We start from the raw sequence: 18,892 nt of genomic DNA on the forward strand, positions 1-18,892 counted from the left end.
GAGTAGTTATCTTTGTTAAGATATAAAATAAATAATAAAATTTATCTTTTCACATTAGTTTAAGCTTTTGAGACAAAGTGGTGGTTACACATGGTATCAAAGCAGAGATCTTGAGTTCGAATACTGACTCTACAATCTATCTCATTTGATTAAATATTCCATGTGTTGAGCTACCTATTGAATGAGAGTCTGGCCCACATGTAAGGGAGAGTATTAAAATATAAAATAAATAATAAAATCTAGATTTTCCTATTAGTTTAAACTTTTGAGACAAGTGATGGTTAAACAATCTATATATGTAAATAGACAGTAACCTAGCCATCTAAATTATGTATGTTAATTTCTCTGATCTCTCCCTCTATCGAAAGGGTAACATTTTCACTACACAATTTCTAGACTGTTTGATATAAGCATGACCCTGATGTTGTCCATGTTTTCATAATGAGAAATACTTTTTGCAGTCGGCAGATGCAGTCGGCGTGCAGTCGGCTGTAAAAAAAGTAAATTAATACGGGATCTACATGAAAAAAAAAATTATTTTTATAACTTTTTTTTATTCATGTAGGTCCCCTGAATATAAAAAAAAAATTTATAATTTTTTTTTATTCATTCCATACAGCCGACTGCACGCCGACTGCATTTGCTGACTGTATGTAGCAAAACCCTTTAATGATTTGTGTATGATATTGAAGTTAATTTAGGTTCCTGGACAAATTTTATATATTTTAGTGTATGCATTGTTGAAAATTATGAAAACGAAGATTTGAAAAAATAAAAAAAAAAAAGTTTAACAAACAAATAAAAATGCACTTAAAAAGTAAAAGAAAATAAGAAAAATTTATTATAATATAACTATTCAATATTGGGTTCAACACTTCAACTTTTGAATGGCAGCCAAAACCAGGCCAAAAAGTAGACATTAGCCAAAATTTGCCTAAAAATTTAATTAAATCAATACTAATGCTATAAGATATTGTGACTATAATTTTCAATAAAATGTGTTGCACCTATAATCTTAGTTTTATTTTTTTTAAAAAAGGAAAATATCATTATTCATTCATAAAAAAAAAAAAAAAAAAAAAAAAAAAAAAAAAAAACTTATATCTATGATTATATACATGCAGGAATATCTTTATATCAACCAATTGGAGCTATACTAATGTATAATTAGACTAATATAAACTTCACTGCTGTTAATATTCTCTACAGATAAATGTCTAAAACAAAATATTTTACATACATAGAAACTTAATCTCCCTCTTCGTAAAAAGAAAGACTATCATGTTAGTTAAGATGCGTTTTGATTTTGGGATTAATGATTGACTATGTTGCTTCACTTATAGGATATCTTGGTTATAGTTTTGCTTACTTTAGATAACCACCACGTCTATATAATTTTGTTTTTTTTTTTTTAAATAAGTTATACGTTGACTTGATAAATGGTGACATCGATCTTAATTTAGTAAAAAGCTAATTAAAATATTTAAATTAAAATAAAATTGGTCGATACAATTGTAAAATTATTTTATAAAATTTATGTGTAAACTAGCTAACTAATTCTCTTAATTTTTTTTTAAATTCTTGGTAAATGGTTGACCATCAAAAAATGCTTTGCCCTCGACAAATCGTTATTAAAAGAATTGACAATCAAGGAAAGAAATATATATTAATCAGGAATTCAGATCCACTGTCCAAATTTCTCGATGACAATGTGGGATCCACCCGTGTCGGCAACGACCTGCCCGTTGCAAGTTGTGATTTAATAGAAAACGATCAAACTCAATTCATTTGACAAACTAACCCTACAATCAATGCAACCCTGATGAAAAATTCAAAAATCCGACTTTAAATTTCTACTATGTTCTGATTCTGATAAAATAGAGTTGGTCCTTTTAATTTATTTTTCAGTTAAAGTAAAGTGCTACTAGACCGACTCTAATTCTGACTTTGATATTATATACATGTTATAAAAATATATATTTATCATAGTAAACATGATAGTTTACTACGTAAACATCGTAGTATAAATGATAGTATCAATACATGTATCAATATACTTATATTATAATATAAATAGATTAATAATAGTTAAGTATATGTAAACATTATAACATTAATACCACACATAGCAATGTGTGTAGCTTTTAACTCTTAAGTCTTAACTCTTGGGCTACTGTACTGAGTAATACATACATAGCCTTAATTCCCAAAGTCTCAAATCCAACTTAGGATTTAGGCATACAAGTCTCTCTAATGTTCAATACAACATCATAGCCAACGTTCTAGCCAATCCCCCCCCCCCCCCCCCCCCCCCCCCCCCCCAAAAAAAAAATTGCATTTGTTCTAGGCAAGTTGATTTCAGATAATTTCATTGTAACCTTTGAATCAATGCATACTATGCAGTGCCACTTACATAGCAGAGATGGTTTTTGGCCCTTAAGCTTGACATGAGCAAAGCTTACGACATTATTGAATGACATTTCCTTGAAGCTGTCATGAAGAAAATGAGGTTTGCAAGCAAGTGGACTACGCTGATTATGAGATGTGTCACAACAGTTTCGTACACCTCACTCATCAATGGAAGTCCCCACAAGAGGTTCAATACCTTCCAGATATATTAGACAGGATGATCCTCTCTCACCTTATCTATTTATTCTTTATTTTGAACCTATAAGCAATCGGCTTACCAAAGCTGAAAGTGTAGGCCAAATCACTATTATGAAATCATGATTAAAGTTGTGATCCAAGCAATCCTCACTTACTGTTTGAGAGTTTTTAAAATTCCCAAGTCAGTTTTGGTGGAGATAAATAGGCTTATGCAGAATTATTGGTGGGGTCAAAATGACAAAGATAAAATGATTTATTGGATCTCATGGCAACAAATGGGAAAAAGGAAATCTGTAAGGGGCTTGGATTTAGAGACCTAGAGAATTTTAACTTGGTCATGCTTACCAAACAAGATTGGAGATTGGTACAGAATCCCTACTCACTTGCAGCTAAAGTACTGGCTTTTAAGAATTACTCGAATGGGAATTTTCTAAAGAGTTATGCTAGGTAAAGTCATTTTTGTGTATTCGTTGCACACTTCACTGATGTGATTGGCCAAAACAGATTAGTGGAGTGCATACGGAGTAAGTAAAAGTGACTGTACGTAGATTTTTTATTTTCTAAATGCTAAATTGGGAAGGGGACCATCTTTCTTATGGAGGAGTGTCATAGCAACCAGACTCGTACTAAAAGAAGGCTTTTTGTGGAGAGTAGGAACTGGTAAATCCATTAAGATTTGGTCTGACAGGTCGGTGCCCCAACCCACATCTTTCAAGATTCAAAGTTGTGCTGCCATATGAACAAAAGATGCTACAGTGGCTAAACTAATAGACCAAGAGACCAAACAATGGAATGAGTAACTGTTAAGGGGAGCTTTCTCAAATGAAGAAGTTGAGGTTATTGGAAAGATCCCTCCAAGTCCATGTGGTAGTGATGATCAATTGATTTGGAGTCATACAAAGAATGACATTTTCATTGTAAAGAGTGCTTACCACCTTCAAGGAGACCTGGTAGAGAGGGATAAGGGCCAGACATAAGAAATCACTAATAAAGAGGAGAAATGAGAATTGTGGTGGGGGTTAAAGTTCCCCACTGCAGAAAAGCTTTTTATGTGGAAAGCATGCCACGATGGTCTGCCTGCTAACCCTCAAGTTGTTTAGAAGGAAAGTGATTAAGAACCCAATGTGCCCCATCTGTGAACAAGAAGAAGAGACAATAGAACATGCACTTTGGACATGTGTGGATGCTAGGGACGTCTAGAATCAGTTCTCCAAGAAATTTCAAAAGAGCAAGATAACCAACCAGAATTTCAAAGACATTGTGCTATCAATGTTCCAAGTAATGGATAGAGGAGAACTGATGGAATTTACAGTTGTGGCATGTAGATTATGGAAGAGAAGGAATGAATTTGTTTTTCAAAAAGAGCTTACACACCCCATTAACCTACTGAAATAGACCTTTTAGAGAATGTAGGACCTGAAAGCCATTTATCAGTTAGATTCAGCTCATCGGGTGGCTCATTCAGTTGACAATTATGATTGGGAAATCCCTCCAAGGATGTCACTAAGATGAACTGGGACTTGGCTATGGAAAACTCTATTCACAGTCACATTTGCGGACCGATTTGCAAACAGAACACCGTTGCAAATGACGTCAAAAATGAAACAAGGCGTTTCAGACTTGAGGCAATCGCATCGTGATTGGAGCAGGAACAAATTTTTTTGAACTAATGAAATGACACAGTCCCTTTGAAACGGTGCGTTTCGTTGTCATTCTCTTCTCCTCCCTGTGTTTTCCAAGTCCTGCCCCATCTGCAACAATCCCTAATCCTAACTCCTTCCTAACCCGTCACAGTCCCTCCCAAACCTACAAAATTCAAGATCTGACTTTCTCTCAATGGAGACTCATACCTTGTATTTGGTATTTCATTTCTTATTTTTCTGGTATGTGGTATTTCACTACTCTTGTATCGTGGTATTCCACTGCTCTTGTATATGCTCTTGAGAAACTGAGAGTAATGAGTGGTAGTTCGTGATGATGTTGGAATGAGTGGTAGTTCGTGATGATGTTGGAAGAGGGGGGGGGGGGGTTAAAGATACCTAGGTTGGAAGATTTTTCATTGTTGTCCAATTGAAAGGTACCCCTCAATTGCCAATATTCCGTACTTGGATCGACACTGGTGCTCCGTGTGAGTAGCATCTCTTAATATTTTAGCACATTTCTCTTACTTGAGTAGTTTCAACCAATTATATGATCTTGTGAATCATGATCAAAACTTTGCGGTCACCTTTTCATGGAACAGCCGACTGAGATTAGCATGTTTTTTTTCCAAAACTCATGTGCTCCAATGGAAATTAAAATTTCATTTTTTGCACTAAGTTTGGAGGACCCTTTGTGAAAATGGAACTAAAAACAAAGGAAAACTCTTACTCAAGCAAATTCATAGGTCGATTGGGGCTCCTTTGTGGGTTGGCTTGCCATCAAAGTAATCTGGGCGGCAGTAGAAGAGCACAAATGAAGAAGCACAGTTGCAGAGTCGTAGTTCATATTTTTTTGCTCATTCGGTCCTTTTTTTTTAAGCAATGTCGGCATTTAGGTGCTCAATCGATACACAACATTGCTTGTACCTAGAAGAACTGCTTGGCTATTGACAACAACATATGTAGAATTGGAGTTGGTGTTATTGCAAAGGACTAGGAAGGACATGTTCTAGCTACTGTGAGTATGAAGAGGTCATTATATCTAGACCCACTGCTAGTCTAATCATATGCTACTCTTTAAGCAATTATCTTGGGTTCTGAGTTGGATTTTAGGAAAACCATACTTGAAGGGGATGCTCTCCTTGTAGTAAAGGCCATCAACAGCATAGGCACAAACTGGGACAGCAAAGGCATGCTCATTTGTGATGCAAAACAAAAGCTTTCTTCTTTTGATCATTGGTTTGTTATACATGTCAAAAGAGAAGCAAACCATGTAGCCCATACTCTAGGGAAGAATGCCTTGACTATTTCCTAGTTGTAACCAATCTCTTGTATAAAGATCGTATTAATAAAAGTTTCTTTTTCTCAAAAAATAAAAAAAGAAAAAAAGAGTCTAGTATAATACACATAATACTAATTTTTTGAAATATAATAACATGTAATTAGACGCTAGAAATAAGTCTAATGTAGAAATAAGTTATAATTAAGTTAGACATTAGTATAATAGGTAACACTAATGTATAATAACATATAATCAGATATTATAGTATAAGTCTTGTATAGAAATAAATTAGACACTAATATAAAATTAACTAATAAGTCTAGTATAATAAGTTAATAACACATAATACTAATTTGTTAAATTATAATAACATGTAATTAGACGTTAAAAATAAGTCTAGTGTAGAAATAAATTATAAATAAGTTAGACACTAATATAATAACATGTAAAACTATATTATAATAACATGTAATTATATACTAAAGATAATATATATACTATAGTATGATAACATCTAATTTAATACTATAGTATAAGTCTAGTATAAAAATAATTTAGATATTAGTATAGAAATAAACTAGCACTGAATTATTTAGTTTTAGTATTTAATTTTTTAAAAGATTTGAAATTTGAAAGTCCACAAATTTTTTTTTTTAAAATAAACTAAATATGAAAAAAAAAAAAAAAAAACCAAAGCTGAAAGTCCATATTTGACTCTCTCCAACAAGTCGGAGTTAGAGTTGGAATTGGATTGAAGCCTACACAAATTCGAGCCAATGTTCTCACTCCTAAATCAATGTTCTCTCCTAATTTTTTAATTAAATGGGATCGATGCTCCAATATTGATAGACATAATATTAAATATTTAGATGGATTCTATATTGTTCAAAAGTACTAAATGGACGACATTAAATGTTGATATGTTTGTCTCCCGGCCCTTTCGAACTGAACCATTTACTTTCGCCAAATAATTAAAATGATCGATATTCTGACTCATTTATTTTTCTTTTTGAATCATCAAAAGAACATCATTTCATTAATCAATAGAATCAGGAGTACATAAGATCATGAGATACATGGCTTTTCCTTATCTATTAGATACATGAGATCACTCGGTCCCTTTTCCATCCAAATCACTTCATAACTCATGTTTAAAGCCTTTCTAGCCAACTCATGTGCAACACTATTGCCTTCTCAGTAGACAAAGTTAACATCCCAATTTGGTATTTGTTGAAGTACAGACTTGATCTCATCCACTTGCAGTCCCGACCACGAACTTCTTGCTCCTGTCTTGCAGATATTAGTAATAACTTTAAAAGCATCCCCTTCCAACTGAACTTACTGAATATTTAAATCACTACATATTTCCATTGCTCTCCATAATGCATTTGCTTCAGCTAGATTAATAGGTCCAATAAACATCTTAACAACACAAATAGAAAATAGCAACTCCCCTTTAAAATTTCTGCCTACTACTCCAATTGCCATTTTCTTCTCTGCTTGGTCTATGGCTGCATCAAAATTTACCTTTGTAAAATCTTATGTGGGTGGCATCCATTTAACATCTTGACTTATGCTAATCCCTTGAGTTTGAGGTTCAACAATAGCATCATTCGCCTCTTTGAAGTTTTTAAGATTGAGCAAAGCCTTCTGCACTACTTTGTTAGGACTGTCAAATTTATCTTCAAAAACTACCATATTTCTCTTCTTCCATATACTTGCTAAAATAACATATATCTCCTTCAGTTTCTCTTGATTAAAAAATTGTTGCAATTTGTCCCATAACTGAATAAAATCCCATTCATCACATTTCCCTTTTTGCAAAGAACTCTCCCTCATTGCCCATACATCACCAGCTACAGGACAGTTCCAAAGTATATGATAAATGGTCTCCTATTCCCTACAACTTATAGGACAGAACCTGTCAGGTATCACCTTCTTCTTGAAAAGATTTTCCATTGTAGGCAATATCATGTGAAGTGCCTTCCAAAGAAATTGCTTCACAGTACCTAGTATATTCATTTTCCATATCATTTCCCACCTCTGTTTGTTGTCTTTGCTGCTTGAGTATTCACACTGGCTTGTTGCAATCATATTTCTGCCAACATAATAGGCACTTTTAACTGTAAACTTTCCATCTTTGGTATAGCCCCATATTGCCTTATCTTCAATTTGCCTTCTGCTCAAGGTTAGACTACAGATTTAAGTAGCTTCAACTTTTTCAAAAATATCAAAAAACCAATTTTTCATTCCAACAATGCAAGTCTTCGATTATCAACTCCTTTACTTTTGCTATTTCTACTAAGATTTTCACTGGAGAATGGACTTTAAAAGGTGGCGATTGAGGTAACCACTTTTGATTCTAAATTGAAATCTTTGACCCATTACCAACTCTCCAAACCATGCCTTCCCTTATTAGTTCTCGAGCTGTCATTAAACTTCTCCATATATAAGATGTAGATGAACGAATCCTTGCTTTCATAATGTCAGCCCCTTTATAATACTTTGCTTTGAATATTTGTGCCACAAGAGAATCAGGTTCTTGCTGTAATTTCCAACACTGCTTGGCCAACATTGCTTTATTGAATGCCTCTATATCTCTAAAACCCATTCCAACTTGCAGTTTATTCTCTCCCATCTTATCCCACCTTTTCCAACAAATTCCTCTTCCTACTTTCTTATTATTCCACCAGAAGTTTGAGAATAAATAATTGATCTCCTTACATAATTTCTTTGGTAGTAGAAAGACATTCATTAGATAAGTTGGAATGCATTGCAAAACAACCTTTATCATTACCTCTTTACTAGCTATTGATAACAAAGAATTCTTCCAACTATGAATCCTCTTCCAGATCCTCTCTTTTATCCCTTGGAAAACCTGACATTTTACTCTTCCCACCACTGTACGTAAGCCAAGATATCTACCATAGTCTCCACACAACATTGAACCTGCTTCTTGAAGAATTTCTACCTTGATGGACTCTTTTATGTTGAAACTGAATGGTATTGATGTTTTATGTCTATTGAGTACCTGACCAGAAGCCTTCTCGTATTTCTGCAGTATGTCTTGAATTGCTCTCCAATCCTCTTTACTTGCTTTGCTAAAGATGACACAGTCATCTGCAAACAACAAGTGATTAATCTTTATATTTCCACCTCTTATTACAGCCACTCCACTCATCAAACCCCTTTGTGTAGCTCTATTAAGCAAAGAACTCAATCCTTCTGAATACAAGATAAAGAAGTAAGGTGATAATGGATTACCTTGCCTCAATCCCCTTGTTGGTAGAAACTTCTTCCCAAGCCTACCATTCACCAAAGCTGAATAAGAGATAGAATTAACACACTTCATATCAATTTGAATCCATTTCTTAGCAAACCCCCATCTTCTCATAATATTTTTCAAAAGCTTCCACTCTATTCTATCGTAAGCCTTTAACATATCAAGATTCAAAGCCAAGCTTCCAACTAATCCCCTCTACCTTTGCTTCATAGAATGCAATAGCTTGAAAGCTATCATCACATTATCTGTAATAGATCTTCCTAGCACGAAGGCACTTTGATAGCTAGAAATAATATGACATAAAACTTTCTTAAGTCTATTTGCCAATGTTTTAGCTATTAGTTTGTACAAAATATTACAAAAAGTAATTGGCCTATACTCATGTACTGACACAGGGAAATTACTCTTAGGAACCAAAGCAATATTTGGTTTATGTCTTGATCCTTCATGTTTGATGTCATTTCAAATTAATAGAAAGTTAATTAGCATGATCCTTCTTACACTCAAATGGTAAGTATCCGAGGGCATCAGAATTTAAAATACATTAAGTTTTTCATATGAATTCTATATTTACTCAATTTTTTCAAGTGAGTACACAGAACTTATATACTTTAAGTTTGTAAATATCATTTCTTCAAATAAAAACTCTATGTCCAGTCATTTTTGTATACTATTTTACTCACTCTATTAATGTGATTGGCTGCATCATTTTTTTAATATAAAATCACTGTTTTAGCAAATCAAATCAGGAGAGTATATAAGGAATACGTAAAAATGAGTGTATATAGCAGAACTCTTGAATTATTAAATTTTGCATTTTATTATCTTTTTTATTTTTTTAAAAAAAGTTAACATAGTCATCAATTTATTAAAACGTATTAAAAAAAAAAGTTTACAATGATGTGAAACAATTCTGCCGTTTTGTGAAACCAGAAAATATATATATATATATATATATATTGCTTATATTAATCCCAAGCAAAGTATATTTTTATAACATACTGAAGTAAATGTTGAGAATGTTCTTTTACAATTACAAAATTAAATATTTTCGTAATATATTTAAGAATATCTTGAGAATATTCTTTAAAAATTATTGCAAATGTTCTCCGAATATGTCTAAGAATATTCTTTTACAATTGTAAGTTGTCACTTCTTAAAATATGAATATCTTGAGAATGATTTTTTATAATTATTAAAAATGAAATATTCTCATACTATAATTTTTTTTTTAATATTTTGAATCAATTTCAATTTTAGTTTGGCCTGTAATTTGGCTCAATCTAAAATAGGACATAATTGTATGATATTGTATATCTCTGATAATTAGAAAAAATAATTAAAATGAATAAATATATTAAAAAAATATTATATAATTAATATACAAAAAAAATAAAATGACATAGATTTTCTTTACCTTATTTTTTAAAGTACATTATAAAAACCTATTTTTCCTATTTTAGATACAGATTTTTATTTCAATATTTGAGTGCTCTTACTATTTGGTAAAAAAAAAATTGGTTAAGAGCTTAAGTTACGGTGGAATTTCCGATAAATTGACTTTTTCTCTTGGATTCTCTCGTCTTTTAAATGCGTTCCCTCTGATCAGTTCCAGAGTCCAAACCGCTCACGTCCCGGAGATACAGCGAGAAACGCATCTGAGCCGGCTGAGCACGAGACAAAAACAAACGGATTCCCCCATTCATATTTGTTGGGTATATGTCTCTTATCAAAATAGAATCTTGAAGAAAGCAAGGGAAAGTTTTACAGTTTTCTTTTGGCGAAAGATGAAGTTTTGCAAAAAGTATCAGGAGTACATCTACATGCAAGGCCAAAAGGAAAAAATACCTTGGCTCGGCTTGAAGCAGCTAAAGAAGATATTGAAGAAGTGCCGGAGCGATCTCCAGTCTGAGAACGGGATTAATGGTGTCCATGACAACCAAACATGCCCTGACCATTGCCCTGGTAATTTGAAGGGAAAAAAGCAGTCTTACATACATTTTTTAAAAATGTTTCATAGCTATTTGGATTTCATTTTTCACCCACTCTATCTGGGTTCTTGCTCTTTTCCCTTATCTAGATTGATTTTTTTTGGCTAATCTGTTGGATTTTTATAAAGGTGGTAAAGTTCTCTTCCTTATCTATTTTTTAAGGAATTTTACATGTATTATTTGTTGCCATTTTTTCTATCTGAAATACTGCAGAGAATAATTCTTTCGCTGTTTTTTTTTTTTTTTTAATTCCAAGGTAATAATGATTCTTTGTTCTATTTGATGCGTCTTCAAGGTCTTCTTCACGATCTCTCTGTGGCTCATGTTTTGTTACTTGTTAGCTTCTTCTTTTTTTCCCTTACCCTTCTGTATCTTTTCAAATCTTAATACCAAGATTGATACTTAAATTTTTCTTTGTTAAGCTAATATTCTGAAGCTAATCGATATTTTGGAACCGCATTACCAGAACTAGTAACGACTGCAGTGGACGAGACAGGGAAACTTCAGCCTCGAAAACATATATGTAGCGAAAACTAGTTATTTGGCTTTATCCACCTTTAACATATTACATTCTGATAATTTCCCTTCGTCTGTAGTCACCATATACTCTCTCGCGTTAGCCCTTTTTTTTTTTTAATTGAAACTTGGTGATCTTTTTTAATTTTTACTGAAAGCATTGAGCCAAGTACAATGATAGGCTGAATGCTTCTGTTTTATATCATTTTGGGAGACTAATACTGATCTGGATTTCAAGATCTCAAGTACATAACACGTTTCTGTTGTTCTGCGTTGGATATGTGTAGTCTGCGATGGAACCTTCTTTCCTTCTCTTCTCAAGGAAATGTCTGCAGTAGTAGGTTGCTTCAATGAGCGTGCGCAGAAATTGCTTGAGCTAAATCTTGCTTCTGACTTTCGGAGGTACTTAATCTGGTTCAAAGGCAAGCTACAAAACAACCATGGTACCTTAATCCAAGAAGGAAAGGACCTTGTTACTTATGCACTGATCAACGCCATTGCAATTAGAAAAATTCTGAAGAAATATGATAAGGTATATCAGCCCACTATTTGAAATGCATATTAAGTTTAGGATTTGATTATTCTTTATTTCTTTGGTTGTTCTCGATGGATTTACTTGAATATTAGCATTTTTTGGTCAGATTCATTACTCTAAGCAAGGTCAGGCATTCAAATCACAAGCGCAAAGCATGCATATTGAAATTCTTCAGAGTCCCTGGCTCTGTGAGCTCATGGCTTTCCACATCAATTTAAGGAAAAACAAAGTGGAAACTAGCAGGGCACTGGCATTGTTTGAGGGCTGTGACCTCACATTCAATGATGGCAAACCATCACTTAATTGTGAGCTTTTTGATTCTGTCAAAGTTGATATCGACTTGACTTGTTCAATATGCTTGGTAAGTTTTCAGCTTTCATTTTGCTAAGGACCATGTCCTGCATATTAGGGGACTTGGCATTACTTAGGTCAACCGAACTAAATTGAAGGGTCAATAGAATGTCTAGGTTTGTGGATATGCATTGCAAGACATCCTTGTGCAAGTACGAGGTATAATAATATAAAACATCCTCTTTCAACACTGAAAGATGTATTTAGGTTCTTCTGAAAAGAAAAAAATAATGACCATGAAATTGCTTAGACCCACTCTGGTTTCTAGTTTCAATCTAGACCTTGCATATGGCCAATTCTTAGAAGTCAAGCTTACATATTGTGTCTCTGGATTAAACTCTCTGCAATAGTCTTCAAGACTAATATTTGATCAGTATAAAACCTTAAAAAAGGCTTCAGATTTTAAGGATCAGCAAAGGTCTCTGCCTGCTATCTCAAGAACATTGAAGATTATTGACTTTGTGGAGGAACGTTACTATGTCTTTATGAGGTGCTTCATTGAAGCCCTTCAATTATAGTTTTGTTTTCTTTTTGGGTGACAGGATACAGTCTTTGATGTGGTTTCCCTCACTTGTGGCCATATATTCTGCTTCGTGTGCGCTTGCTCAGCTGCAGCAGTGAACATTGTCGACGGACTAAAGACAGCAAAGCCTAACGCCAAATGCCCTCTTTGCCGAGAAGTAAGTTGCCGATGTATCTTTCAATTTCATGTATTGGTATTGGCCTCTCACTCTCTTTTTTGATGATGATGTTGCAGTGTTACATGCTGCAAAATATACGAGTAGTTCTTTCATTCACCAGAAAAAGAAATATTAGAACAGAACAAATAGCATTACATAAACCTTGATTAACTTCGCGGCCAGAAGTGCAATAAAAATAACAACTTTTCTGTTGATTTTCAGGCTGGAGTTTATGAAGGTGCTGTACATTTGGACGAACTTAATATTCTGTTAAGCCGCAGGTATGCCTTTATTAAGTCAAACTTTATGGCTTAAGAAAACATAGAAAATTGGAATTAACAAAAAGAAAACATAAGTTCCTTACTCAAAACACGCATATTTGAACAGCTGCAGTGAATACTGGGAGGAGCAGCTTCAGTCAGAAAGAGCAGAGAGGATTCGACAAACAAAAGAGCACTGGGAGAATCATTGTCGGGCGTTTATGGGTGTCTAATTAGGCAGGGCTAGATGGGAAGAGAGTGTGGATCAGCTACTTAACAGCCTTCCATTCCCCGTTCACAAGTGATTTTTATAATATGATGACATGATCATTTTCTTTCTTGCTCGTCCCCTTATTCCAGACAAACAGGAAGGAGTCCGAGAAATTATAGACGCCTTTGATCTTCTTATGTTTCTTGTAAAATGTGTAAATAGATTGTTGTTATAATATTTGATTTTATTGGAATGGTTTCAGATGGTCTTTGCTTAACCAAATGGGATGTGTGGTTCACGAGACACAGGAAAAAACAATGCTCAACATAGTGTCTCAACTACGTTTGTCTCAACATGGAATACTTTATAAAGAAAAACTACAAACCAAAACACATGCCCTATTGCTTGGTTCGGACTTTGAAAATAATATTGCAAATGCTTTCTTTCTTGTTTGGTTGATACTCAACATATTTTTTTCTAAAAAATTCTATTTTTATACTTGTTTGTTGGCACACTAACATAAAATAAAATAGTTTTACGTAAAAATTGATAGTTGAATAAAATATTATTAAAATATTATTTTTAATATTATTATTATTTGAGATTTGAAAATAGTTAAATTATTTATTATATTTTACACGTGAATTTAAAAAAATTGTAATGATAAAATGAAATAAGATGAGATGAAATACTTACACCATCCAAGCCTAAAATACATTTGTGAGGTGCAATTCTATCACATGAATTATCTTAAAAATATTTCTATTTTGATTCTTTTATCTAGCACGATCGGTGTGTTTTGTAATTAGCCTACGCTTGGGGGATTATACTGTTCATTGAGAGGTCTTAAAAGCTGTTTTCCAAGTTTATGTTAAATAAAAATTCTATTTATAAGTCCACGTGGATAATACATATAATAAAATGTTTACATGTAGATAGTGTATTCCACCCATCAACTGAAAATAGAATTAACTCTCGTATCACATTCTGTTTTGTTGACTCATAAGTAATGTTTCCTTGACTAGTATTTTCTGTCATTACACCCAAAAATGCCGACAATATTTTCAGAAGTAATTACTAGGCCAAACCAAGTACGGTCATGCAGTCATTGGAGTTCAAAGTTGTGGCATCCAGTGTATTGGGAGCACTTCCACATTACCGAGAATAAAAACGCTCATGCGCAGCCCCGTTACCTGCGCATGAGCGTTTTCAACACGGCTTTTATCAAACCCACTTGTGTTTGGTTTCAAAATACAGGTTGCTGAGAATTCCAAACTCTCATGCACTGGTATGATTTGAATCATCAAAAAGATGATGCCACCTATTCCATTTTATCAAAACATTCAAGGCTAGCTGGCTTCCATGCAGTTAAAACACAGACCAACTTGAGGATAATAAATATGCATGAATCATTACACAACTTTTTTTTTTATCAGTAAAATCATCCTACAACAAATTGAGGCCTGGAATAACATACTTAGTTCCAAAGGTTCAAAAGGCATCGCAGCTCCAAATAAAGCTATTGTCAACTGGAAACCATTATGGGATTCCTATCTTTATGCATGTGATACCTTTTACAAAGTTTCTCCAGAGATGCAACTGAATGTTGCGTGGAATTTAGCTTTGTATCCATGAACATTCTCTGCGCCACAATAAAAATAAATTACGGATCATGGAAAGAACCAAATTCACAAATTTTAAGGTTCAAAAATTATCTTACCTCATAATCATCTCCATATTTCTCAATCAACTGGCCAATATGAAGACGCTGCATTGCGGTCAATGGTTGTGGTGGTGCAGATTTTCCATCACTTCGCTGCTTTCCCAGTGCTGATTTCAAATCTAGTTGGCCAAAAGAGAAGTCATGGAATCAATCATTGATTCATTATAAAAGAATGTTCAGATGCATCAAGTCCTTTCAGTTTCAGAGAACACTTGAATACAATGGGAGTTCAATAAATAGAGACCTGTACATTTTTTACGTGTACACTGTAAAAAACATCTAACCACCAATATTGAAAAAATAAACAATTAAAAATTGTTAAACAATCTTGACCAATGGACCTCTAAAAGAGAGTCGCCCACATTGAGAAAGGCAACTCTGAGGCGTAGATTCTTGGTGTGTACATGTGTAAATGTGATTCATCAAATCCCCCCCTATTGGAGAGTGGTCATAAAGCTTATATAACATAATCGGAGATATTCTTGAGCTTTTGGTATCAAGAGTTCACATGCACACTTTATTATTTCACTATATAGTAGGCAGTGCTCTACAATAGTTAGTGAGTGATTGGTGAGGGTTACATTTTTTTAAGCAGACAGAAGGGATTTTTTCTGCTTCTTCGAAACCATTTAGGCTTGCAAGAAATGAAGTTCTTTTATATTCTGGTAACCAGATGAAGAATAGTGGCTGAATTAAAAATCGTTTCTTTAAAATCTAAAACTTTCATGACCAATATTTAGTTGAAGCATGGGCTTATAGGTTCTCAGGATTTGTTTTTGGAAGCATAACCAATTTTATTTAGAAGTTAGAACAGCAAATTCTGTTTCAATACTGCCTGAAACATATGTGGGGTAAGGCCGCCATGGTTAAAAACTCCTCCTGTCGTAATAATTAATTGGTAAGACCATGTAATGTGTAGACACACATAAATTCAGCTAGATGTATCATCGTAAGCTGTGATCATATGTAAACGGGATTTAGAAAATATTGATCTCTGCAATTATTACTGTCACGGCTTCAATATGGTAATCCAAATCTATCTACTAGTTAAACTTTCTCCACACCTTGACTTAGAACAGGAAATCTTTCTAGTAATGATTTAAAAGAACATATATATTGTTCAAAGAAAACTATAAAATACCAAATAACGCTTGCATCCCTAAAGCTAACATCTTATTGGAAATAAACCCCGGGAAAAAGCCATCTAATTCATGGTTACATATCTTGACGATTGATTGAAGTCATTGTCTAATATTTATCTGTCACTTCCGCGAACAGGGAAATGAAGCATAATTCTCAGTAAAATTGGGATACTAAAACCTTTGCATTCTAATTGTCCAATAAAAACTCCCTGAGAGTGGGGGAATTTCATCACAAAGCCAAGCAAAAGCCAATGATAAAAAAGTAGGCACCCAGAGAAAAAAGCGCAGTAAAGATCAAAAGAGATATTAAAATGTATACAAAAGAGATATTAAAAGTAAAGATCGAAGTCGCTACCAGAGGCGATAGGGTCGTAGTCCGTGGGGGCGGCTTCGGGTTCAAGGGACGGGTGGGGGACCTGGAGAGATTCGGTTTCGATGATGTGAGAGGTGCGGGATCGGACGCCGAGATAGTTGGGATTGGATACGACGCCGAAGGACTTGTAATTTTGGATGACGCTGGCCTTGCCGTCCCAGTTGGGGTCTTGCGGAAGCAAGGAGCGGAGCTTCGGAGGAAGGGAGAACGCCGGCTTGCATACGTTAGGGTTTTTCCTTGGTAGGCCCACCCTCACCTTCAGTTTCGACTTCTTGTATCTTCTTCGTGACCCTCCCACATCTCTCTCTCCACCCTCTGGCTTCTCTGGCTACGACGAGAAGACTCGAGCAGGGAGACAGGGTTTTTTTTGTAATTTTATCGTGGCTAAATTATTTCTCATACAACATAATACAATCATCAACAATCTTAATACCCCACTAAATAGTGATAAGATGTGGAACATAGAATTAGCGATGTCCATTGATGTCCATAACAATTTCTGAAACTCCCTATGAACTTGCAAAGACTAAAACTCAAAGAATATCTAGATTCCCATACATGTCGAGAATGTATACATCCCTAAATAACATGACCGCAACTCTCATCTTCCAGCTTACAACGACGACCACAAGTCGCAACAGGTAAAATACCTCTTCGTAATAGATCCAACTTGGTGGGAAAACTATTGGTACATGCTCGTCATGTGAAATTATTCACTTTATTTGGTAGTTTCAAAGCCCACAACCTTAGCCAAAAATCAGAATTTTCAGCTCTATTATCCTTGGTCATCAAATTAAGAGCATAGTGATATCCTATCACGGAATACATATTACTTTTATTCCCACCACACACTAACTGATCATCAAGCCTCAAAATTAAAGGAATATTTGTTATCTGGTTAGCAACAAATGGGGGGAAACAATATGGATTAGGGTCTTATTCCAAGTACTAGAAGCATTATCAAACAAGGCATTAACAATCGAATCCTCTTGTAGAATTTGATTCTGGAAAATAAGATAACAAATTTGTTGGGAGCCACTTATCGTACCAAATATTAATGGAATTACCTCTCCCAACTTTCCAAATACACCCCTGATAGAGAGGTTTCTTAGTGGAAAAACTTTTGCTCCAGACATAGGAAGGATTGTTGCCCAAAGTTGCCTTTAGAAAAGTAGTATGAGGGAAATACTTTACCTTAAAAACTCGAAAAAATAAAGAATAAGAATCATGCATAAGCCCCATTCTTGCTTTGCTAATAATGATAGATTAAGTATTTCTATTTTTTTTTTTTTTAAAAAAAAAAGGTATTTCTAAGTTTTTAAAACTCATACCACATTTTAATTTCGAGGAACAGACCTTGTCCCAACTCACCCAATGCATCTTCCACTCTATACCACTTTGACCCCACTAAAACCGAGCAAGCATCTTCTCCAATTCCTTGTAAAAAGATTTAGATAATTGAAAATAACTTATTGTATAAGTAGGTAATGCCTACACAACTACCTTGATTAGAATTTCCATACTAGTCTGTAAAAGTAACTTCTCTTCTAACTTTGCAACTTATTCCAAATCCGTGTCTTCAGCTTCCTAAAAGTAGCATTTATGTTGCTACCAATAAATGACAGAAGAAGACCCAAGCACTTATCATGATGTTGGATAGATTTTACATCCCAAATCACTTTAATATTATTGACTTCCTCCTATCTCACATTTCTACTAATCAACAACTCTGTTTTCTCTACATTAGTTGTTATCCTGAAGCATATTTATAGGTGCGTAAAATCTGTAGTAAGCCCTCGTTTTCAACCTTTGTAGCTTGAAAAAACAACAAACTATCATTAGCAAAAAATATGTGACTAATAAATGGTGCACCATTACAAACCTTAACACCTTTAATCAATCGTCTCCATTTAGCATCTTTAATTAACAAAGACAAAGCTTCAACGTATAACACAAATAACTAGGGGATAACGGATCCCCTTGTCGCGACCCTTTTGATGCACCAAAAGAAGAAGTACGAATATCATTTAATAGAACTTTATATAAAATTGAATTCATGCAAGATAACACGAAAGCCACCTATTCTACATTAAAGCCCAATTTAAGCATGACTTTTTTAAGAAAGCATCATTCTACTAGGGGTAGGCAGTAGGGCCCCGCAACTCGCTGATTTGCCCCGTTCGGCCCGCCCCCACATATGTGGGGCAGGGTATCCCCCGTCCCTCATTTGTGAGTCCCCCAGCAGAGGTGGGGGACGGAGGGGCCGTGACTCCGCTCCGTTTTAATATATATATAATA

General features: G+C 34.3%; 2 protein-coding genes across 2 annotated transcripts; one reads left to right on the top strand and one right to left on the bottom strand.

Annotated features, from left to right (window-relative positions):
• The first annotated feature begins 10,364 nt into the window (after positions 1-10,364).
• Positions 10,365-13,633, top strand: LOC122318939 (probable E3 ubiquitin-protein ligase BAH1-like 1). The gene is made up of 6 exons (XM_043136706.1): positions 10,365-10,777; positions 11,607-11,851; positions 11,961-12,215; positions 12,748-12,885; positions 13,108-13,166; positions 13,273-13,633. Exons 1-6 carry the CDS (start codon positions 10,600-10,602, stop codon positions 13,376-13,378), a joined length of 981 nt encoding a protein of 326 aa, XP_042992640.1. The 5' UTR covers positions 10,365-10,599; the 3' UTR covers positions 13,379-13,633.
• Positions 13,634-14,768: 1,135 nt separating this feature from the next.
• LOC122274415 lies at positions 14,769-17,730 on the bottom strand. Its single transcript, XM_043083456.1, has 4 exons — positions 17,662-17,730; positions 16,577-16,922; positions 15,077-15,198; positions 14,769-14,998 (listed from the first exon to the last, which is right to left on the bottom strand). The coding sequence occupies exons 1-4, from the start codon at positions 17,728-17,730 to the stop codon at positions 14,882-14,884; spliced, it is 654 nt and encodes a 217-aa protein (XP_042939390.1). The 3' UTR covers positions 14,769-14,881.
• Positions 17,731-18,892: the final 1,162 nt, after the last annotated feature.

The sequence above is a fragment of the Carya illinoinensis genome, chromosome 8, assembly GCF_018687715.1.
Source record: "Carya illinoinensis cultivar Pawnee chromosome 8, C.illinoinensisPawnee_v1, whole genome shotgun sequence".
Lineage (NCBI taxonomy): Eukaryota > Viridiplantae > Streptophyta > Magnoliopsida > Fagales > Juglandaceae > Carya > Carya illinoinensis.